At 36.7% G+C, this 25,186-nt stretch overlaps 1 protein-coding gene across 10 annotated transcripts in view; it reads right to left on the bottom strand.

The window, feature by feature from the left end:
• Positions 1-25,186, bottom strand: part of REV1 (REV1 DNA directed polymerase) — a 92,625-nt gene that overhangs the window by 51,002 nt on the left and 16,437 nt on the right. For 5 of the 10 annotated variants that reach the window (XM_026487772.4, XM_048222739.2, XM_048222738.2 and 2 more), the window contains 2 exons: positions 15,472-15,535; positions 13,679-13,805 (listed from right to left, as the gene is read on the bottom strand). In XM_026487772.4, the coding sequence (XP_026343557.1) occupies positions 13,679-13,805; positions 15,472-15,525 (181 nt within the window). In that variant the 5' untranslated portion in view covers positions 15,526-15,535. Of the gene's footprint in view, positions 1-5,995; positions 6,603-6,673; positions 6,828-13,678; positions 13,806-15,471; positions 15,536-25,186 lie in introns of those variants that run through there. The other 5 variants (XM_026487807.4, XM_044378692.3, XM_026487789.4 and 2 more) reach the window with 5 other exon arrangements.

Genomic DNA, 25,186 nt, shown 5'->3' with positions numbered 1-25,186 from the left:
ATATGCAATGTACCAATTAGTACCACATCTATCGTAAACAGGAATTTAGTTTTAGCAAAACAATATCATTCACATACTAATACTAACTTGAATTTTATTATCTCTGTAATTTTATTTGCATTTAATTTTCAGTTCTGCAACATTATTATTACTACTACCACTTTAGAGATGCTTGTGAAAATTAAATATATGAAAATCTTACAGTTTTAAGAGATGGGATTAGCTAATAAGTGACAAAGACCTAGAATTAAATTAAAATCCAAGCCTTGATTTCTGCTCCCATGCTCCTTCTCCAACTTACTGTCTCTCAATAAGAATATCTACATTCTACACTTCAGAAAAAAGTTTCAGAAAAAGATCAATGAAGATAAAGGGAGCCATTTGCAAAATAAAAATTTCTATATTAATACAAAAGTCAGCATACACTCAATCAACTTTCCCAAACTTTTTTTTTTTTTAAGATTTATTTATTTATATGCCAGGGGGCGGGGGAGGGCAGAGGAAGAGAGAGAATCCGCAAGCAGACTCCAGGCTGAATGCAGAGCCTGATGTGGGGCTTGAACCCAAGACCCTGAGGTCATGACCTTGAGCTGAAACCAAGAGTCAGACACTCAAATGACTGAGCCATAAGGCACCTCCAACTTTTCCAAACTTTTTAAAGCTTTGCCATTCTAACTGGAGAAGTGGTATTTGCTACATGAAAACTTACTAGAAATATTTCAACCAAAGTAAAACTATGAAGGTTTCCTATTAACAACCTTTTAAGCCAAAATTATTAGCTCCTTCAACATCCTGAACAAGGGTCTTTTATAAAGAAGACCAATTTCAAATAAAAGGCCTGTAAAATAGTAACATTTTCAAGTTTTAATAAATCTAAAATCAGGTTCTAAAACTTACAGCTTAAACATATACTCCTTTCTTTTTCTATGTGCATTTACGTATCCTTTCTTGACAAAACACAAGTTCCACCAAAGAGCAACTGATCAACGAGAAAATTCTTCACCTAAACTGTGCTTCTCAGGAATAGGATTGTACAAGTTAAGAATTTTACAAATATCTTGGAAAGAAAGCTTTGCAAACGTATAACAATGTATCTCCTAAGGACAATGGTGGTAACTCAGCAAACAGCACCAAAAGCCTAGTGACTGTAGAGACAGTGTCTACCTACAGGGAGGTCAGCGTGCACTACGGGACTTGTTCTCAGCCCTGGACTGCACTGTATTTCAATTCAGGACTTGATTAAGAAAACAGGGGGTTACGCTTCTGGGTGGCAGAAAGTAGACGGTTAACTTAAACAAGAGACAAAGTAATCTGGGCCAAAAAATACCTTAATGAGAACAATGGAGACAGTGAAAACTGAAGCTCCACATTTGATTTTAAAACAACTGCACCATTTAGTATGTAGGAGAACTGGTACAAAGGCGACACAGGACAAAGACGTCTCAAATGTTTAAGCTAAATAAAGCTCTTTGCCTTTTTTTAATTAGCTCTACCTCCTTTCCCTCAAAATAACGAACTCAAACAATGCAGACATACAGAGGGCAGACCACGAGTGGGGATGGTTCTGCTCCACGTCACTGAGGTCACACTACATGCCTAGAATACTTGATTCTCTTTATGACTCAATATATGCTAGACCCTGACCAACTTCATTAGAGAAGTACAGTAAAAATCAACCAGGAGGAATCCTCTAAAGACCAAAATCAAGTCAGACTGGCTAATAAGCATTAAGTGATGTTTCAGTCATGCATAAAACACCAAAGGAAACAAATTAAGAACCTGCTTTGCTTTAATGAAGAAGAAAGATGGAGACATTTAAACTAGTGATTCTCAATTTTTTAAATAGCAGAACCCTATTTCAAATGAACCCTTACCAAAAAATCCCCCAAATACCAAAAAATAAAAGTAATATATATAAGACTTTATTCTGAAAGTTCAATTTGTAACATGTACTTATTACCATTTTGCCTTTCGGCATAGTAGTGAGAAAATCCTCATTCACACACATTAGAACTATTAACATTTTCAACTATTTAAAAGAAGTTATATTCCAAGGTCTACGTAGAAACTACTTAACCTAACAACAAAAGGTAAAAGACATTTCTACTAAATAACGTATTTGAGTATTTGCATCTTCTGTTTTTAGTGTACTTAAAAATACATTTAATTTTGAGACTATAAAATCTTTCGGGTATTTTGGAACTTAAGTTAATAACCAATTCAAAAACAACCAGCAAGGGGTGCCTGGGTGGCTCAGTCTTAGTTAAGCGTCTGCCTTCGGCTCAGGGGCTCCTCTGCTGGGAGCCTGCTTCTTCCTCTCCCACTCCCCCTGCTTGTCTCTCTCTCACTGGCTGTCTCTCTCACTGGCTGTCTCTGTGTCAAATAAATAAATAAATAAAATCTTTAAAAAACAAAAACAAAAAAACAAGCAAACAAAAAAATACCAGCAGCTTTTATCTGGCATCCAACATCACTTATGGTGTTACCTGTAACTTATGGAGCCAGAAACCTTGTTTAATCATGAGTGTATCCTCAGTACCCATGTTTTCAAGCATCTCACTTAGAATTTAGTAAGGATTCCACAAATGCTTTTTTTTTTTTTTTTAAAGATTTTATTTATTCATTCGACAGAGAGAGAGAGATAGCCAGCGAGAGAGGGAGCACAAGCAGGGGGAGTGGGAGAGGAAGAAGCAGGCTCCCAGCGGAGGAGCCTGACGTGGGGCTCGATCCCATAACGCAGGGATCACGCCCTGAGCCGGAGGCAGACGCTTAACGACTGAGCCACCCAGGCGCCCCTCCACAAATGCTTTTTAAACAAAAGATATTCTATCTCTGTGGGAACAGAGAGCCGACCAACATTTGATTGAGCTGAACCCAGAAACTAAGTAGGATTCTGACATTCCAAGAAGCTGAGGAAAGATGATGAGAAAAGCTTTAATTAAGGAAATGGAGAAGGGTGTGGCCACAGGGTTGAAAGCACACTTCAAAGAACTAGGAAGAATCTAGTCTGAGAGCTGTGGAGTGAGTTAACATGAAGATCAATCACACTGAGAGGACGTGACAGGGCTTGAATTCATGCTCTGGAGAGAAAGAACTAGGACCACTGGATGGAAGCTACAGGGACGCACATTTTGGCTCACTAAAACCATCAGACCTACTTGAAAATGAACTCGCTTGCCTCCTAGGACAGTATACCATCACACCAGAGTCACTGCAAGAGACTTGAGTGGCAGCCTGTCAGTAACTCAGCAACACTGAAGAAGGAATTCTCACACAGACAAGGATTAATACGAAGATTTAAATTTCCTTCTAACCCCAAGATTCTGAGTCTGTGATCTAAAACGAGGTTAGCAAACTAAGGCCCCTGGGCCAAATCTGGCCCACCTATTTTTTAAATAAGGTTTTACTGGAACATAGCCGTTCTCATTCACTTATGTATTGTCTAGGGCTGCTCTGGGGCTACAAGAGCAGAGGTGAGGAGTCCCAAAAGAGAGTACATGGCCCACAAAGCTCTGGCCCGTTACAGAAAAAGTTTGCCAACCCCTGATCTAAAATATAGCCAAAGCGGGGTCCCTGGGGGGCTCAGCTGGTTAAACAGCCAACTCTTGATTTCAGCTCAGGTCACGATCTCAGGGTGGTGAGATCAAGCCCTGCATTGGGCTCTGTGTTCAGCAGGGAGTCTGCTTGAGATTCCCTCCCCCTCCTCTTCCCCTCCCCCTGCTTGTGTGGGCACGCTCACTCTGTCTCTCAAATTTAATAAATAAATCTTTTAAAAAATTAAAATAAAATAAAATAAAATAAAATACAGCCAAAGACTACTACTTTTGGAAACGTAAAACAAAATATAGTATTTGTTCTAAATATTTCTCCTATCCACTATTTCAGATGCTGCTCAGAGAGGAGAGGGACGATTCTGCAGTAACATATGACCTCAAAATCAGTGACTTACAACAAAGGTTTATTTTTCACTCATGAAACACGTCCATCCTGTGCTCCATGTCACCTTTACTCTGAGATCCGGACTGATGGAACAACCTCTACCTAGAATACTGTCAGTCATTGTGGCAAAAGAAAAAGGGTATATAATGAAGCACAAACTGATTTTTAAAGCTTTATCCCCAACCTGACAGATACCACTTCTACTCACATTCCGTGAACTTCAACAAGTAGGGAAGTAAAATCCTCCTCCAGGGGGAGGGGAAGCAGATTTCAGTGAACAAAAATACAATCCACCATGTAGTATATTTGGAAATATTTACATAAGTAATTTGCTTTCCTTATTTCTACAAACTATCTTATCAGTAGCATATTTCTATAACAATATTCAGTCTAAAAGCAAAAAAAGCAAAGCCACTATAGTAATTTCATGTTTCCCAAGATAAACAATATTAAAGCTCAGAATTATTTTAAAATTATTCTCTATTCTACCAAAAACATGCCTAGGATAAAAAAATCTAGAAAATATGGGGCGCCTGGGTGGCTCAGTCGCTAAGCATCTGCCTTCAGCTCAGGGCGTGATCCCGGCGTCCTGGGATCGAGCCCCGCATCAGGCTCCTCCGCTGGGAGGCTGCTTCTTCCTCTCCCACTCCCCCTGCTTGTGTTCCCTCTCTCGCTGGCTGTCTGTCAAATAAATAAATAAAAATCTTTAAAAAAAAAATCTAGAAAATATACCACTCACAGTTCTAAGCCCAAAAAATGTTACTGCTGTGATATATTTGCTTCTAGCATTTTTTTCCTGTGCTTTTCTTAACAGCTCGATCATCCCCTACTTATCATTTTATATCCCACCCTTTTTTACCAAAAATTCTTCTATATTATTATAAATTATCCATAGTTAGCTTTTTAATTGTTTTAAGTCACTTTATAGATGGTATAATTTATAACAGAATTTCTATTCTCAGACAGTGCTTTGCTTTCATATAAAATAACGTGATTAAGATGATCTTTTCTATAAAGCTATACTAGGAGGCCAATCAGACTTATCAGCTTAGAGTAGACTCTTTTTTTTTAAGATTTTATTTATTTTTTTGAAGAGACAGAGACAGCCAGCAAGAGAGGGAACACAAGCAGGGGGAGTGGGAGAGGAAGAAGCAGGCTCATAGCTGAGGAGCCTGATGTGGGGCTCGATCCCAGAACGCCGGGATCACGCCCTGAGCCGAAGGTAGACGCTTAACCGCTGTGCCACCCAGGCGCCCCAGCTTAGAGTAGACTCTTAGAAGAATTACTAAGCCAAAGGTTATAAGCATATTAAAGGCCACTTGCATGTTTCATAACACCATTCTCCAAAGCAAGTCTACCAATTCACTCTTACTCCGGCAATGAACGGAGCGGTTATTTTCACCCATCTTTACCTATATTGGGTTTATTCATGTAATAATTTTTTAAAATTAAATAAACTTTGCAAAAATATATTGTTTCATTATACATTTATCTAACAGTGAAGTTGAACATATTTCCATACTTGTGACCCAGGTCTACTTACTGAAATAAACTGTTTCTGATATCTGCCTTTAATCTACTGGGATGTTAGTGTTTTATTTCCTATCATTTTGATGTATAAGCTTTTTTCCAGTCATCCAATTTGTTGCAACAAATTATACTGAATAATCCTACCCTCTCCCCCACTGATCTGTGGATCTTCATAACCCAGAATATTTAAAATAATGCTGAAGGGCTAGGCTGTTCTGTTTTATAAATATAATGCATGTTACTTATAATAAATACATATTTATGTACACAGACGATATCTAATTTACATAACATATAATTTCTTCTCTCTTTTCTTTTTTTTTTTTAACTAGGCTCCACACCCAGTGTGGAGCCCAATGCAGGGCCTGAACTCATGACCCTGAGATTATGACCTGAGCTGAAATCAAGAGTCAGATACTTAACTGACTGAGCCACCCAGGTGCCCCCACAGAATTTATTTCTGAGTAACTCTAAACGACTTATCTGCCTAATCTTCAACCAGTTACACAAAGTTTTAAATGCTTACAGCCTTCTATAATAGGTTTTGAGATGTCAGAGCCACTTCTCTCCTCATTGTTCTTTTTCATCATTGTCTTAAGGTAGACTATTGCAGGGGAAATAAAATGCAAGTCAGATAATATACTGTAGCAGGGTGGCTAATAGTTAATGGTATTAACAAGAATAAAAGCATTGGGTTTGAAGAAGCATTGCTACTGCAATAAAAGGATTTCTGGCATTCTAAAAATTCAAACTATTTAGCAAGCAAACTTCTTATGTAAAATAATAATGGGCATTCTTGATAACAATGAAGGCACTCTAGGATCCTAAAGTATCTTCTCAAAGTTTAAAATTATATTCCACAATCCTCCTACTATTAATTTTCAAGAACATTCTGTAAGAATGTTCTGAATGCAACCAGAGTTCAGAACTAAAACCAACCCTACTAAGGGACAATTACACACAGTAAAAGCAAAGGCATGTATCACAGGACCCCAATTTAGGCCTAAACCTCTGCAAATGAAATCCCATCACAGCAAATGCCATTACAGAACACAAAAAGAGCCACATGAAGACCACTTTCATGTTTCTAGGCACAATTTATAAGGTCATCTGGTTAAAACAAATTCTATTAACAAAATTTTAAAATCTTGTACAGAAGTTTTCCTCGATAAATCTCTAATGAGAAAATATTCATTATGCGCACCATTTCATTCTGTATATCCAAAGAACTTGATTAAATGTTGGTTGTGCTACATACATGGTAGAAAGAAGTAAACCAAATGGCTGCTTACACCTCCTTTGGTTCTACAGTAGTAATATCCTTCATTATTTCATTATTTCATTTGAGTCTCACAATCCTACAAATTAGAAAAGATAATTTAGCATAGTTACTGATGAGGAAATAGAAAGAAATTAGGTGATTTGTCCATAATCACACAGCCATTGTGCAGACCCTTTTGTCTTCTGACCCCCACCCATTACTCCTTCTCCAGTAGCCACGCTTACTCTTGACTCCTTTCCTAACGACCTTAGACTTACCACATTCAACTAAAAGCCACATACGCTTAACCAAACAGAAACTGAAGAAGTTTCTAAAGACTACAGAACACAGTTCTGAGTAACTATCAGGTGCAAACACCTACTGGACACTGGTAAAAATACAGTGGGTGGCATAAATTAATACAGGAAGTCTCTCCCCTGTTAGAGGCAAAATTCCTACATCTCTGATTTACAAGATCAGAGTCTCACAGAAAAATGAAAGAAGATACGTATATATAGAAAGAAACTAATTTCTGGAAAGCATACATTTCTGAAAAAGTAGATTTGTCACCATTAAATGGACTCTTTTCCTAAACCATCACATTCGCATGTTCAGAAAACAACAAAGTAAGGTTGTTAAAGTTTTCAAACCAATCCTTACCACTTGAAATGTAAGTCTGTCATATTTGCATACTCCCTTGTTCATTCAGCAATCCATGCCCAAGTTTTTGCCTGCCTGTTTTTTCACAAACCTAAGCAGTACCAAAGCCATTGGACCTGGTCTTCTATCCACATGTTGAAAAAAGTACAAAATAACCAGAACACCTCTTGCTGATCCCACTCCAGAGAAGACAGCAATTACAGTTCACTAGATTGGAAGCACTAACTCACCTGGGGAGCTTTCACCAAAATGAACATGCTCAGGGCCTATCTCCCAGAGATTATAATTCAGTAAAAGCCTAGAAAGTGGCCCATTTCTTAATTAAAAACTAACGATTTGGGGCACCTGGGTAGCACAGTCGTTAAGCGTCTGCCTTCGGCTCAGGGCGTGATCCCGGCGTTATGGATCGAGCCCCACATCAGGCTCCTCCGCTATGAGCCTGCTTCTTCCTCTCCCACTCCCCCTGCTTGTGTTCCCTGTCTCGCTGGCTGTCTCTACCTCTGTCGAATAAATAAATAAAATCTTAAAAAAAAAAAAAAACTAACGATTTAAGAAGACTGAGTTGAATTAGCATATGACTGAAAATTTTTTAACATTCTGATATACAAACACAAAACCCTGTTATTCACTCATTTACTCAACTAATATTTATTAAGCATCTTACAATGTGCCAGGCAAGGTTCTAGCCCCTGGGATATAGCATGATCAAGACCCATGTCTGTTCTCCACGGTACTTCTATTTCACTGGGCAGACAGAAAATAAGTCAGACAAATGATACCAGTTTAGGTACAAATAAATTCTATGGAAAGAACTAAAGCTGGACAAGGGGTCAGGAAAGAAATTGGAGGGCAAGGTACATCTATCTTAGGTGGTCAGGGAGTCTCAGAGGAGGTGACATTTGATCAGAGATGTGAATGATGAAGACCCAGGGACCTCAGACGGAATAGCAAATTTTAGGCCCTACAGTGCTACCTCTGATCCACGTCTGACTGGTGCTACAACATAAAATGGGCTAACTCCAAAAACTCAATACATGAATAAGACCTACCACTATAAGACGTTAGGGGTCAAAGTAAATGTTTCTAGCAATGATGCTATGCAATTTAAACACTGTGGACTGGCTTAGGGAAGGAGACAAAATCTAATTTAATCTGAGTGTTAAAGGATGAATATAATTCCAGTTCACAGAAGTGAGGAAAGAAGCTTTCACAAGAAGCAAAAGCACAAACAGAAGCTCAGAAACGACAAAGTACAAAGAAAAAACCTAAAATATTAGAATAAGCCCAATGACCAAAACTGAAGAATATAAAGGGGAAAATGTAGGTCAGGATTAGGACAAGAATGACTTTACCCTTTTGTGCTTGGAAAATGCCTATTTATCCGAGACCCAGCTTGAAGTGTCAACCCCTTTATGACGGCTCACTAACTCTCAAAGGCAATAACTTCTCTTCTTTGTTGCCACCTACCTTCCTCTGTATCTAACTCTCAGAGATTACTTACTCATCACAAAACCCACATTCTCCATCAGCTACCATCTCTGTTCAAACATAGTTCCTAACACACAAGCAGCATAGAAAATACATTTGTTCAATCAACTAAAGCAGAGTAAAGTGGGATGGACAGTCCACAGACTGGAAAACTCAACATAGTCAAGATGTCAATTCCCCTTAAATTGATCTACAGGCTTAATGTAATTCCTAAAACAACCCAGCAAGGTATTTATTTTATAAACACAGACAATTTTATTCTAAAATTTATATGGAAAGGCACAGGCCCTAGAACAGCTAAAACAATCTCGGCAAAGAAGAAAATGGAAATAATCATTCTGCGGGATATTAAGGCTTACTATATAGGTACAGTAATCAAAATCATGTGATATCAGTGAAGAGACACATGCATTAATATAATAAAACAGAAAACTCAGACACAGACCCAAATATTGTCCAACTGATTTTTGACAAAAGTGCAAAAGTAACCCAATGGAGGAAAATAGTTTTTTTTTTTTTAAAGATTTTATTTATTTATTTGAGAGAGAGAGAGAGAGACAGCCAGTGAAAGAGGGAACACAAGCAGGGGGAGTGGGAGAGGAAGAAGCAGGCTCCCAGCAGAGGAGCCTGATGTGGGGCTCGATCCCAGAACGCCAGGATCACGCCCTGAGCCGAAGGCAGACGCTTAGACTGAGCCACCCAGGTGCCCCGGAAAAGTTTTTCAACAGAGCTAGAGCAACTGGATATCCATACACCACCAAAAAAATAAATTAAATAAAATTAACTGAAAATGGATCATGAAATTAAATGTAAAACATAAAATTATGAAAATTTTTAGAAAAAAAAAATCAGTGAAAATCTTTGAGATCTAGTAAAGCGAAGACTTCTGAATTGAAAGCACAATCCATAAAGGTAAATAAGGCAGATAAACTGGACCTCGTGAAAATTAGAAACTTTGTTCTGCAACAGACCATGTGAAAAGGATGAAAGACAAGCTACAGACTGAGAGAAAGTACCTACAAACCACATATCTGACAAACGAGTAGTATCTGGAATATATAAAGAACTCTCAAAACTCAAAGGAATATAAACGAATCCAATTAGAAAATGGGCAGAAGACACGTACAGACATTTCACTGAAGAGGACATACAGATGGCAAATAAACACATCAAAGGCTGTTCGGTATCATTAGCCATTGGGCAAATACAAATTCAAACCACAATGAGACACCACTACGTATCTATTAGAATATGTAAATTAATTTAAAAAACAAGAACAAAAAACCAATTTGTCTTTATCAAATGCTATGCAATGACATACAAATGACATTGAGCAATGACAACACAAATAAAAACCACAAGGAGATATCAGCACACACCTATTAAAATGTTTAAAAAACGCTAAATGCTAACAAGAATGAAGAGAAACTGGGTCACTCATAAACTGCTGGTGAGAATATAAAATAGCACAGCCACGGAAAACAGTTTGGCAGTTTCTTAAAAAAAAACGAAACAGGAACTACCATATGCATGACCCAGCAATAGCACTCTTATGGTCACACAAAACCTGTATATAAACATTCAAAGCCAAAACCAGAAAATCATCCAGATGTTCTTAAACAGGTAAATGGCTAACAAACTGTGGAACACCCGTACTGGAATACAACTCACCAAGAAAAAGGAAAAAACTACTGATATATACAACTTGGATGACTTTCCAGAATATTATGCTGAATTTAAAAAGCCGATCCTAAAATGTTATATACAGTATGTTCTATTTATGTAACATCCTTGAAATAAAAAAAGCATAGAAATGGAGACACGGTTACTAGTTAAAGGGATTGAAAAGGGGCAGAGAGCAAAAGGGAAGCAGGTGTGGCTATAAAATAGCAGCATGAAGAATTTTTGTGGTGTGGAAACATTCTCTATCTTGACTGTATCAATGTCAATTGCCTGGCTGATACTGTACGGTAGTTTATAAGATGTTACCAAGGAGACGAACTGGGCAAATGATTCATGGTATCTCTCTGTATTATTTCTTACAATGGCATTTGAATTTACAATTATCTCAAAAAAAGAAGTTTAATTTAAAAAAACAGGATGGGGGTCGCCTGGGTGGCTCAGTCAGTCAAGCATTTGCCTTCAGCTCAGGTCATGATCCCAGGGTCTTGGGAGTCGGTTTCCCTGCTCAGTGGGGAGTTTGCTTTTCCCTCTCCCTCTGCCCCTTCCTATTCCCCTGCTCATGTGTGCTCTCTCTCTCACTCTGCTCTCGAATAAATAAAATCATTAAAAAAAGAAAAAAAAAGGATGGGGCGCCTGGGGGGCTGAGTTGGTTAAGCAACTGACTCTTGATTTCAGCTCAGGTCATGATCCATGATTGAGCCCTGAGTCGGGCTCCGCACTCAGCAGGGAGTCAGCTTGAGATTCTCTGTCTCCTCCCCTCCCCCAGGTATGTGCGCACACCTGCATGAGCATGCACACTCTCTCTCAAGTAAATCAATCTTTAAAAAAAAAAAAAAAAGGATGGAAGGCGAAGAAGTTAACCTTAGCAGGGAAAAGATTTTCTTGTGGGGGGGAAAAAAAAGAACGGGTTGATAGATGCACAACACCCAAAAGATGTAGAATCTTCCCTTAATCTCAAACTCAACGCTAACTGGGTTGCAAAGGATGGGAGTCACCAAAGAGAAGTTCAGTTGGCAGAACTGGGAACTTTATAAGAATCAAGAAAACTTGGAATGTTAAGGTCTATGGGGAGCACGATTAAGAATTAATAATAATAATAGACCATTTCTTACTAGTCTTACTGCATCTAAAGCACTAACTGACTACTGATAATTTATCACACAGAGATTGTTGATTCTTCTACCTACAAACTGACAATATTCACTAAAACTGAAAACTTTTCTAAAAAAATTATATCATCACAATTTGCATGTCCCTAGAAAATTCAACAAAATGGAACTTTACTTGTAGAATTATAATGTAATCCTAGTAATAGTAAAAATTAATATTTTCATCCCTATCCAAAAGAAAAGGATAGGCAACAAAATGAAAAGGACAGGGATAATAATGAAAAAGAAAAGGATAAAACTGGGTCCAAATAAAACGGGTCTGCAGAGAAAATGTCTTATGGTCACACAAAAATTGGTGAGAAAAGTAGAATTAGAATTCTATTCTCAACCATGGTAGTGATCACTATAGTGTTTTTTTTTTCTCCCTCATACAAAGAATCTCTTTCTTTTTATATGAATAAGGGTGCCCTCATGAACTGGGGACTTCCACTCCTGGCTAATGTAACAAGCAATGTTTCTTTCTTTCTTTCTAACACTTTTAATTTTTATAATGCATCTCAGAAAAGTCTGTGAAGCTTGAATGTTCCAGGATACCTACATAGAAAAATTGCATGTTATGAACTTCCCCAAAGGGGCACCCAAAGCATTCATTTTGAGATAACATTCTTGGACTAAATTTAATGTCAACGATGCCCGGTAAAACTCAACCAGGAAAATGTATCAGTTAGTTAAAACTTAATTTTAATTCAATAAATTTTTCCTGAGTGGCTAATACCCAGTCACTGTAGAGACACAGTACAACAGTAATGAAAATGTGAAAATGTAGCTCTTGCTCTTGCCTGGGAAACAGGCAACTACGGTAAGATCCAGTAAATGGTAAGATACTAAGGAGTCATAGTCCCAAAAGAGCCTGAGAAGTCACTGACACAGTAGGAAGACAATCAGACAAGTTAGGGGAAGTGATGCATAAAGAGACCTCAAAGATAGACAACTAACAGCCAGCTGAGAAGCAGAGAGGGATAAATATCACAGACTAACACAAATATTTACAGCCATTCACTTAAAAAACACACACATTAAAATGATCTTAAGAGGAGAGGAATTCTCAAGAGATTGAAAACTTTAGTAATAAAAGCTGATAGCCAACAGACAAGTGATAACTGACTTTACAAATCAGAGAAAGATAAAATCTAAGCTGGCTATGTGGAAGCAGAGAAGAGTCTGCTTGGTGCCAATGAAAGCAAGAGAAACTCAGTGCCCAGAAAAAGACGCACTGGGCAACTTCAAAAGTGGCCATGTGAACAGGTCATAAAACAAGAATTTTATGGTTGAAATTCTAAGAGACAAATTAGAAGTCCAGATCTCCACTTCCACTCACAAAGAAGAAAGATTATTCTGTCCCTTCCAGAGAGTGGACTCAGTGTCAACAGGCACACAGGAGGGGAGAAGTGGATGCAAGGGATGAAAAAAAAGAAGAGGAAGATAAAATGAAATTCTGTTTTCTAAACTGCGAGAATTGTGGCCTCATCCTTCCCCCATGGCAACCAAAATGCCAGCAGCTAGGGTTACACCTTCTCTAAGTAAGATTCTGGGAATCAAACAGACACACTACCCTCCTCCCCCATCAGCTCGAAAGGACCTATGGATAATTATAGTTGGAAATTCACCAATGAAATGGCCCTACCAGATCCCACTATACTGAAGCTCATGGCGTACATGCCCCACACGTGTGTGATGAACTTCCTGTCAAGTGGTTACAAAAGACGACTACTGTTTTCCATTTTAAACCTCATTTTGCTTTTTAAAACTGTGTACTTTGATAAAAATCAAAATGAAAAACACAATGGCAAGTACAGGTGGGACAAAAAGGAAAAGTAAAAGACACTAAACAGAGGATTTTATCATTTTTATACAGAAAATTTAAAAAAACAATTTAAAACAAATCACCCTCAACCCTAATAAAAGTACATGCCAAAATAGGGTACCTAAAAAGTAAAAAGGACTCAACCTGTATATCCATTAACGTAAATGGCAACTCCACTAAAAATCGTAGATGAAGTTCCATCCTTCTGTATGGTAGCATCTGATCGAAATTGTTCCTCCAATTTCTGGACCTTGGCAGCCATATACCCACCCTAGAATTTAAAAAAAGGTAAACCAATCATAAAAGTTATATTTTTTCACCCCCTTTCTTCAAGAAATTTACATTAAAACAAACAAACAGACCTTATTCTATGCTAGTGACCAAGGTATAATGATGACAAGGTGTAATTATAAACATTAACCATAATGCAAGGCAATAAACAGGCAGGTCAAGGAAGACTTTTCCCTCTGTCAACTCAATTTTAAATTCTTTTATCACATTCTTATAACAGTTACTTTAAAAGAGAAAGGTAGGTCAAGAATAATGTTTAATCCCATAAAACATTGTTCTTACCTACAAAATCAAGCAGAAGTTACAGTGAAGTTTAAATCAATTAAAAATTTGACAAGTGGTCAGTAAGAGTATATTTTTGACTGGCTTCCACTATCTTCTGAATACAGGAAGCTTAAAATTAGCAACTTAAAGTGAAATTAAACAGTTCAACAAACCAGTACAGTAATCCATACATGGAGCTACTACAATAGATGATTCAGTGGCCAAATTCTGGATCTAATCAATCTACTTGATAACTGTAATAATTTTCCTTAGAGAACATCAATTTCAGAAAGAATATAAAAACATTATTTTTGCTAAAGATCTACACAAATATATGAATTCAGCTACACTTTTCCTAAACACTGACAAAATTAAGCTTTTAAGTATTTGAATTACCAGTTAAATCTTTATTGATTTTACTTTACTAAAAAGAACTATCCATTAGATCTTTAAAATACAGCCATAGATATCTAGAAGTAGTACATATACTTCTTCCAAAATGTTAATTACTTCACTGTATTCAAATATTACGTGCTCATTGTGGAAAAAAAATTTTTTTCCAGAAAATATGAAGAAGAAAACTTAAATGAGGTATGATCCTATCCACTGTCAACATTTTGGGATCTTATTTTCAAAGTTTATTACTATGTCTCAGAATATAGAGGTTTTAGAAATATAGGATCATATATAATAGTCCTTTACAACATACCGTTTTAGTCAAGGCCATCTTGCCAAGTTAAATATAAAGGTAAGAGGCACCTGGGTGGCTCAGTTGGTTAAGCATCCAACTCTTGATTTTGGCTCAGGTCATGATCCCAGAGTTGTGAGATCGAGCCCCATATCAGGCTCCATGCTAGGCATGGAGCCTGCTTAATATTCTCTGCCCCCCCCCCGCCCCTCTCCCCTACCTCTCTCGAAAGAGAAAAAGAAAGAAAGAAAGAAAGAAAGAAAGAAAGAAAGAAAGAAAGAAAGAAAGAGGAAGGAAAGGAAAGGAAGGCAAAGAAAGGAAAGGAAGGAAAGAAAGAAATGTAAAGCTAAGTGATGGCTGGACAGTGTTCCACTACATAAAGGTAATTTATTTTACCAATTCCCTACTATGGTATATCATGTTTTCCTGTTTTTCAGTATTTTTAGCAATGCTGCAATAAAATTATCATAAATAAATATCTGTGTACCAGAACATTTATTTCCTCAGGATAAAATAAAGTTCAGGTGTTAAAAAGTTTAAACAAGCTTTCAATATGTTGTGAAAACTCAGAAGCGTTGGTATCTAAAGTGATTTACACTTTTAAAAAATGCCTTAAACCACACCATAACCTACAAGAAGAACAAAAAATACCTAGACAATTAAATGTAAGTATTTTTACTCTTTTAAAACACACCCATTTTTCCCAGCCGTCACTTTCAGCTCGCCTCCTCCATCCACCTCGTCTCATGGCGGAGCTTCTGTATTAAGGGAAAAACAAAAAAACGAAACTGTGAATTTTATAACATAATGTACTACTAACTGACATTTTATTTCAAATCAAGAAAAATGAGAAATTAAACTCAAATATTCAATTTGTGAAAGTTAAAATTTTTTCCAAAGCATACATTCTCCTGCTTCTTAAGTGAAATTTGTTCCTTAAACACCCTCCTGTAGATAAGTGTCAGGCTTAGATTATAACTACTATAAATTTAATTTCATAGCAAAAACTTTTATGCATTCCTGAGCACCAAACCTGATACACACTTGCATAAAGAATCACCAAATTAGACTAACATGGCCACGCTTACTCGTTAACATTAATTAGTATTAACAGAACCCAAGAAAACATTTTCCTTCATGAATTGCCCTCTGATATGGCTCTTACACTCTATCTTTGCTATTACATACTAGACACTTAAGAGTGCGGTCACCGTGTAATTCACCTATTATGCAAAAACCCCTAAATGAAGTCAATTAAAACAACACGTCTAGGGGAGATAATGTAGAAGGATTATCACTTATAACAAACTATCAAATCTGGCATTCTCCTTAAGGCTACACTTGACCCACTATCCCATTAAACCACCAAAATGACCAAATAATGGCTTATCTCAAGTGTCAGCTGGCTTAGTGGCTAGCAAGATATAAAATGGTTCAGAAGTCAAAGCAGGCACTAAATGAAACTCCTTATAAAATCCTTCTAGCCATATGGCTACATCTTGAGACAGGACTGCATTATCCTTCACAAAATTAACATGTCCTCTGTTTAGGTTATTTTTCTTCTACTAACTATGTAAAAGTTATTATCAATGCATATGCTACTCGAGAAGCTCTGTACATTATACAAATCAGCTTTGATACGGTTTATAAGAATTTGTTAGTGACTGACACCTTAAAACATGACACTTTAGCCACCCACATCAGTAGATATTTTCTTTCAAATATTTCTATATTTGACATATTATGTGATTTATAGTTTTTCTTGCTGACATTAATTATGAATTTTTACTGTCTACTCTTAAAAGGGGCCTAAAGATATGTAGAGACATTCTCTTAAAAATGTAAGTCCAACAGAGAGACAAGGGGCATTAGCAAAGAGCTCTGCAAACAGGAGGCAAGGGATTAACCCAGATTAGGGGATGTGGATGCTGGCATTGTTTTCAGTCTGACAAAGGTAGGGACATGGCTACCCAATGTGTTCATTATGAGTCCCAGAACTGCCATATTTGCTTTACTTAACAGTTCTGTTTTCAAAGGCTCACTTTGTCTAGTCTCTCAAGACTTCGACCCTTACCTTAAAGGAGTCTGGGAAATGTGTTAATACACAATTTTTATATAAACTCTGAATCTATACATCTGCTCTTACAAGTAAATAGTTTGGGGGTTCTGGCCATTATATGTTAAGGATGCATACTCACAAAAATTAAAGGCAACGATTAATCAGCTAAACGAAGGTAAGTTAAAGAATAAAATATGCCATCACAGTTTAATTCAGTTGGCTAATCAATTATTTAAGAGTCTTACTCATTTAAGATCTACTGGGTAACTACTGCAAAAGGCCAATATGAAATATTAACAGTGGTCTACTGAGGGTAGAAAACTATGAAACAAAGTTACAATAATTAAAAAAAAATAAATTTTAAAGGTTCTTCTCTATTCCAAAGTAATAAAGCTATTCCAGACAAACTTTTAAGCTTTGAAAAGAAAAAGGAATGAGACTGAAATTAGTAATTTCTTCATTTCCACTAATTTGACCAAGTATAACAAACTCATACTGACTGAGGATTCAAATAATAAGACCAAAAAAAGGGGAAAAGAAACAAGAAACTTATTTCATTTTCTGAGGAAGAGGAAAGCTAGATAAAACATTTAAAAAAAAAAAAAAAGGCATAGAAGGCCCAGAAAATAATGAAAAATTACTGCGCCAAGATTTAGAAGATGAAAAAGAAAACCTGCCACTTCACCTCTCCTTCCCAGATTGGGACAGCTTTTTCCCCTAAGAACATGTGGAAATTATAAAAGAGTGGCTGAGAGGCTGGGCAATGTTTTTGAACAACACAGTAAGGGAACAAAAGTTGGCATTTAAGGGTCCTCCAAGCACATAAATCTCTATACTTGGGACTAGGATCCTAGGAGTAAGTAAACTGGAAGTAGACAGACCAAATTTTGTCAAAAATATATCCTGCCTTAGATTATTTCAATCTCTGAAAGTAAATTAAGATGATCCTAGACTAACACAAATATATGGAAGTAACATAACATGCTTATATTAAACAATGAATGAGTCAACCAAGAAACCAAGGAGGAAATCAAAAAATACAAAAAGACAAATGAAAATGAAAACACAATGGTCCAAAATCTTTGGAATGCACCAAAGCTGTTCTAAGAGGGAAGTTCATAGCAATACAGGCCTACGTCAAGAAGCAAGAAGAATCTTAAATCAAGAAACTAACCTTACACCTAAAGGATGTAGAAAAAGAAGAAGAAAAAAAAAAACCTAAAACCAGTAGAAAGAAGGAAATCATAACGACTAGAGCAGAAATAAACAATAGAACAGATCAATGAAACCGGGAGCTGGTTCTTTGAAAAAACTCAACAAAACTGATAAACCTTTAGCCAGAAGCATTTAAAAAAAAAGAGAGAGGATTCAAATCAACAAAATCAGAAATAAAAGAGGAGAAACAATAAATAACACCACAGAAAATCACAGGATTATAAGAGAATATATATATATATATATATATATATATGTATGTATGTATGTATTTTAGATGTTATTTGGGAGAGAGTGCACGCACATGCAAGAGAGCATGGGGGAGGGGCGGGGAGAAGCAGACTCCCCACTAGCAGGGAGCCCGTGGCGGGGCTCCATCCCTGGACCCTGGGATCATGACCTGAGCTGAAGGCAGCAGCTTAACCCACTGAACCACCCAGGAGCCCCAGATTATAGGAGAATATTATGAAAAATTATATACCAACAAATTGGACAATCTAGAAGTAAATTCCTAGAAACAATAACTTTCCAAAACTCAATCAGAAAGAAATAAAAATTTGAACAGAGCAATTAATAACAATGAAATTGAATCAGTAATCAAAAAATCTCCCAATAAATGAAAGTCCAGGCCCAGATGGCTTCACAGGTGAAATTTTAGAAAACATTTAAAGAAGAACTGATACCGATTCTTCTCAAACTATCCCAAAAACCTGAAGAGGAAGGTTTCATTCTATGAGGCCAGTATTACCCAGATATCAAAACCAGATAAAGACACTACAAAAAAAGGGAAATACATACAGGCTATTATCTCTGATGAACATATATGCAAAAATCCTCAACAAAATATTAGCAAGATGAATCTGATAATACATCAAAAAAAAATCATGCATTATGATCAAGTGGGATTTACCTAGCTATGAAAAGGTGGTTCAATATTCACACCAACAAAACAAAAGGAAAACAATCATATGATCATTTCAATAGATGCAGAAAATGCATTTGACAAAGTACAACACCCACTCATGACAAAAAAACCTCAACAAAGTAGGTTTAGAGAGAACATAACACAATAAAGTTCATATAAGAAAACACACAGCTAGTATTGTACTCGATTGTGAAAAACTGAGTGCTTTTTCCCTAAGATCAGGAACAAGAGATTCTCAGGACTTTTATTCAATATAGTACTGGAAGTCCTAGCCACAACAATTAGATAATAGAAAGAAATAAAAGACATCCAAACTGGTAAAGAAGCAAACTTTCATCATTTACAGATGACATGATACCATATGTAGGAAACCCTAAAGACTCCACTGATAAATGGAACTGATAAATGAATTTGTTAAGGTTGCAGGATACAAAATCAATACACAGGAATCTGTTGCATTTCTATACACAAATAATGAAGGAGCAGAAAGAGATATTAATAAAACAATCCCATTTACAAAATGCACCAAAAAACAAAGTACCTAGGAATAAGCTTAACCAAGGAGGGGAAAAACCTGTACTCTGAAAACTATAAAACATGGATGAAAGAAACTGAAGATGAAAACAAATGGAAGAATATAACTTGCTCATGGACAGGAGAACCAATATTATTAGAGTGTCCATATTACCTATAGCAATCTACAGATTTAATATAATCCCTATTAAAATACCAACAGCTTATTTCATGGAACTAGAACAAATAACCTTAAAAATCTGGATAGAACCACAAAAGACCCCAAATAGCCAAAGTAATCTTGAAAAAGAAAAACAAAACTGAAGGTATCACAAACAATTCCAGATGTCAAGACACACGACAAAGCTGTAGTAATCAAAACAGTATGGTACTGGCACAAAAACAGACACGAACATCAATGGAACAGAAGATAGAGCCCAGAAATAAGCCTATGATTATATGGTCAATTAATCCTTGACAGAGAAAGCAGGAATGTGCACTGGGAAAAAGACAATCTCTTCAACAAACGGTGTTGGGAAAAATAGCTACATGCAAAAGAATGAAACTGGACCAGTTTCTTACACCATCTACAAAAATAAACTCAGAATGGATTAAGGACCTAAATGTGAGACCTGAAACCATAAAAATCCTAGAAGAGAGCACAGGCAGTAATTTCTCTGACATCAGCCATAGCAACATTTTTCTAGATAGGTCTCCTGAGGCAAGGGAAAGAAAAGCAAAATAAACTACTGAGACTACATCAAAATAAAAAGCTTCTGCACTCCAAAGGAAACAATCAACAGAACTAAAAGACAACCCACTCAATGGGAGAAAATATCTGCAAATGACATATCCCATAAAGGGCAAGTATTCAAAATATATAAAGAACTTATAAAACTCAATACCTAAAGACCAAATAACCCAATTAAAAAAGGGCAAAAGACATGAACAAATATTCTCCTAAGACATACAGACGGCCAACAGACACATGAAAAGATGCATAACATCACTCATCATCAGGGAAATGCAAATCAAAACCACAATGAGGTATCACCTCACACCTGCCAGAATGGCTAAAATCAAAAACACAAGAAACAACAAGTGTTGGTGAGGATATAGAGAAAAAGGAATCCTCTTGCACTGTTGTAGAATGCAAAGTGGTACAGCCACTGGGGAAAACAGTATGCAGGTTCCTCAAAAACTTAAATGATTATTAAATAAATAAATATTACTATCTTAATAAATTATATGATCCAGTAATTCCACTATTTACCCACAGAATATGAGAACACTAATTTGAAAGATATATGTACCCCTATATTTATTGCAGCACTTACAACAGCCAAATTGTGGAAGCAGCCCAAGTGTCCATCAATAAATGAATGGATAAAGAAGAGGTGGTGTGTGTCTGTGTGTATACATATGTACAATGGAATATTATTCAGCCATAAAAAATAATAAAATTTGGCCATTCGCAACAACATGGATGATCTAAAGAGTATAATGCTAAGTGAAATAAGTTGGTCAGAGAAAGACAAATACCATGATTTCATTCACATGTGGAATTTAAGAAACAAAACAAAGAGAAAGAGACAAGCCAAAAAACAGACTCTGAGAACAAACTGATGGTTACTGGAGGGGAGGTGGGTGGGGGGGATGGGTGAAATAGGTTAAGGGGATTAAAGAGTACACTTATTATGATCAGCACTGAGTGATGTACTGAATTGTTGAATCACTGTATTATACACCTGAAACTAATATAACATTGTATGTAAACTATACTGGAATTATAATTTTAAAAAACAAAACAAAACAAAAAAAAACGATCCCGGACTGCTCAGCACTCCAAAGCATTGGGCAGAAGCAATGTAAATCCTCTATGGAGGGCAACAACATCCTAACCTTCCCATGTTTCTGCAAACCATTTTGAAAATACAAAGTCTGGCACACAAATAAAAATAACCAGGCACACAAAGTAGTAAGATCACATGAGTGAGAACCAACAGAAACAAATTAACAGACCTACAGACTCCAGATACTGATCTTGTTTTTTTTTTAAAAGATTTTATTTATTCATTTATTTATTTGACAGAGAGAGAGAGAAAGCACAAGCAGGGGGAGCAGCAGGCAGACGGAGAGGGAGAAGCAGGCTCCCCGCTGAGCAGGGAGCCCTGACGTGGGGCTCAATCCCAGGACCTGAGATCATGACCTGCGCTGAAGACAGACGCTTAACCCACTGAGCCACCCAGGTGCCCCAGATACTGATTTTAACCCACTTAAAAATTGAATTGTGCTTACTATGTTCAAGGAAATAAGCAGCTGCCATGGGTGGGGAAAACAGAGAATCCATTCAAAATATTCAAAGGAGCACCAATTAAACAACAGCTGTCTTTTCAACAGAAACAATAGTGCCAGAAGACAACAGTGCCGAAAGAAAATAATTAACTTACTTAGAATTCTATACTCAGAGAAAAATTCAGTCAAGAAAGATGAAATAAAGGTATTTTGGTCAAATAAAAACAGAAGCTAATGCCACCAGCAAACTTGCACTAAAGAAATCCTAAAATATATCCCTCAGGTAGAAGAAAAATTATCTTGAAAGGTCAAAAATACAGGAAAAAAAGCAGCAAGGAAAACAATAAATATCTGGATTAATCAATGTTAAATACTGACTGAATAAAAGTACAGTAATGACAGTCAATCTGTTATTGTTTTTACCATAGAGATTTTACCAAAAGATTATGAATAAAAGAATAAGGGTAAGAGGAATTGTTTCTAGTCCAGACTCTGCCACTAACTGGTTTCACTGATCTCCAGTACATCGCCATCTCTCTAGGTCTCAATTATTACATTTTCTGGGTCTTTTGCTGTAAGAGGTTTGGGTAGTTGACTACTAGATTTCTGTCAACCTAAATAAAGAGAAAAACTGAGGAAAGCTCGTATTACCAGAAACTGAATTTATTTGAGAACAATAGAGCAATTCCAATTTGGGAAATGCACGCTGTACCAAGCAATAGCCAAGCCTGTTGAGGGTTTGGGGTGGGCTATGCTTATGGGGAAGGACTGCAAAGGGGGGAAGCCCAGCTCAAGTCCAAGCGGTCAGTTCATCGGCTTGAGGATGGGGAGAGATTCTTGGCAGATATTCACTGGTCAGGAGAGAGGTCTCCATCTTCTGTACATCAGACATTTATAGGAAATCAGCCCCTCAATTTTTAAGTACGCTCCTCTGAGGGCATATGCCTGAGATTCTCCATTTCATATCCTCTTATTCCGTTTTAGATTAAAATTCTTTCATAGTTTCCTTTTGTATTCTATATAAGACACACAGAACTATTTTCAGAAATCAAATATAAAAATTAACACTATATCCATACACTTTAGCAACAAATTTTAGAGATTTAATTATGTAACGGTTTTGATGCTCTATACTTATTTATGCAAACCTCCTTTACTTATTCCAGAAAAGACTTAAGGCAACTTGTACTATCAAATTCATTTAAATAATCTATGATGGCCTATGACAGTGGATTGAGGTAAAAACTGAACTGCAAATCTAGTGTTCGCTGAATGCTGGGAGTGGCAATTTATCAGCCCTATCACTGTTACATGACATCAGTTGTATAACTCTCTTTTGTCAAACAATAGATGCTATAGGTAAGTAGACAGCTGTAGATTACTTCTCACAGCATAGGTAATTATGGCACCTAAGAAATAATTCAGACATGTATAGGGGACACCACACTAAACTACCTATAGATCAAAGCTAATTGAATATTACTGTGTCTAAAGCACCATATTTTACTGGGCAATACTGAGATAAATGAAATCATAGACATTTTTGCATGAGTTCTAAAATTTTACAATCTAAAAAGAAATAAGTACCAATTAAGGAAATACTAACTAGCTCTACAAACGAACTTAAAGGAAAGATTTTAGGAAGGAAGAGTAGGGAGAAAAAAAACTCTGGACACAAAGAAAACTACGTGACCCACATCTATGATGCTGGCAAAGAGCAGTAACAGACCAAGCTGGCATGCAGCAAAGCTACCTGACAACCTAAACTGTAAGGTCAATAAAAGAGAGACCCAGGTGACAGGAAGCAAGTAATAAGTAGGCTTATCAGACTTCTGTTCATATGCACACAGCATCAAAGATTATTCATACTTCACTGAGTTCAGTTAGACACACACTCCTCTTTCTCATACTCAAAACATTACAGAATGAAAATATGAACATACTATACATATATATATATAAACATTAATCTTACATATGATAGAGTCAATAAATTCTTGTTAAATAAAGAAAATGTACTTATACAGAAGACATAAAGCAATAGGAATGTCTCAGTACAGTGTACCCCAGTATATCTATATTTGAAACTGTACCTTGTATATTTAATCTTACCTACTTTATTTCTCTTATTTTATTATTTTTTAAGATTCTATTTTTAAGCAATCTCTATATCCAATGTGGGGCTCAAACGCAGAACCCCAAGATCAAGAGCTGCATGCTCTACTGACTGAGCCAGCAGGTGCCCCTATTCCTCTTATTTTAAAACATCTTTCCAAAGATTCACAAGTTCTGTGCTGTTTAATAGAAATGATACACTCTCTCCCCAAAATGGCACACAGACAAGATTAGTCAATGATACACACTTTTGATGCTAACCAGAACCACACAACAGGTAGGATTAAGCGTAAGTCATTTAGGGGGTTCTAAAGCCTACAGTGCTTCCTTTGCAGTGTGAAATCAGGAAACCACTATGTAAAAAGCTATTCTTGTAAAGCAGTATGCCATGAAGCCAGGGCTTATGTTGCTGCTAACCAGTAAGGAGCTTCAAAAAACAGGCACCTACGACTCTCAAGCCATATTCGGGCCAAGAGTTCTCCATTCTAGATGACTGATTTGCTTCTTCAAATAGGACTTATCCTAGAATGGAGGAGAGCAGTATGTCGGGATACCACAACTTGACACAAATAACACTCAAAAATAACACACACACACTCATCTTCTCTGTTCCAAGCAACCTTCTGAATTACAACATGTCCTCTTGACTAAAAGAGAATGCTCTTTACCAATGAGCCATTCAATTATCAAATATTTAAATAAAAATTGTCTTCTAGATGAAACTCTTGCAGACTGGGTTCCCTATCTAGCCCCACAGTCCTCAATGACCTTTAGGAAAGTGATAAATGTTTCTGAAACTATAATACAAAACTAAAATAACCTATGGACTTCTTATCCAGCATCAACATAGAAGTCAACTGCTAAGGTTTTTAAAAACTAGTTAAAAAATGGATGAAGAATGATTCATGTATGCAAAAGTACCCTTATCCCTAGCATTTAGGTTATGCCTTCAATAAACATTAGCTGCTATTATACTAATCTACCCTGCCAAGTCACAGAGTGAAAATCAAATGAGACGTGTGTGGAAACCCTTTGAAGATTATAAAGTACACAACATCATTATTTTAAATGCACTATCCATGGTGTACAACATAATGGAAAGAGCAATAGATTTACTGACACAAGATCTGGGCTTTAATCCCAGTTCTACCACTGCCTAGCTATATGACTTGGGAGGAGTCCAAGAGCACTGAGCCTCACATCTCTTCACCTATAAAACAAAGTTTGACTGACTAGTGCTGAGTAAAATCCCCATGGAACCATGAACTGGTTATATGGGATGAATGT

The sequence above is a fragment of the Ursus arctos genome, unplaced genomic scaffold, assembly GCF_023065955.2.
Source record: "Ursus arctos isolate Adak ecotype North America unplaced genomic scaffold, UrsArc2.0 scaffold_8, whole genome shotgun sequence".
In the NCBI taxonomy this organism is placed as follows: Eukaryota; Metazoa; Chordata; class Mammalia; order Carnivora; family Ursidae; genus Ursus; species Ursus arctos.
Note: the sequence above shows the minus strand (reverse complement) of the source record. Positions and strands in the feature narration are given on the sequence as shown.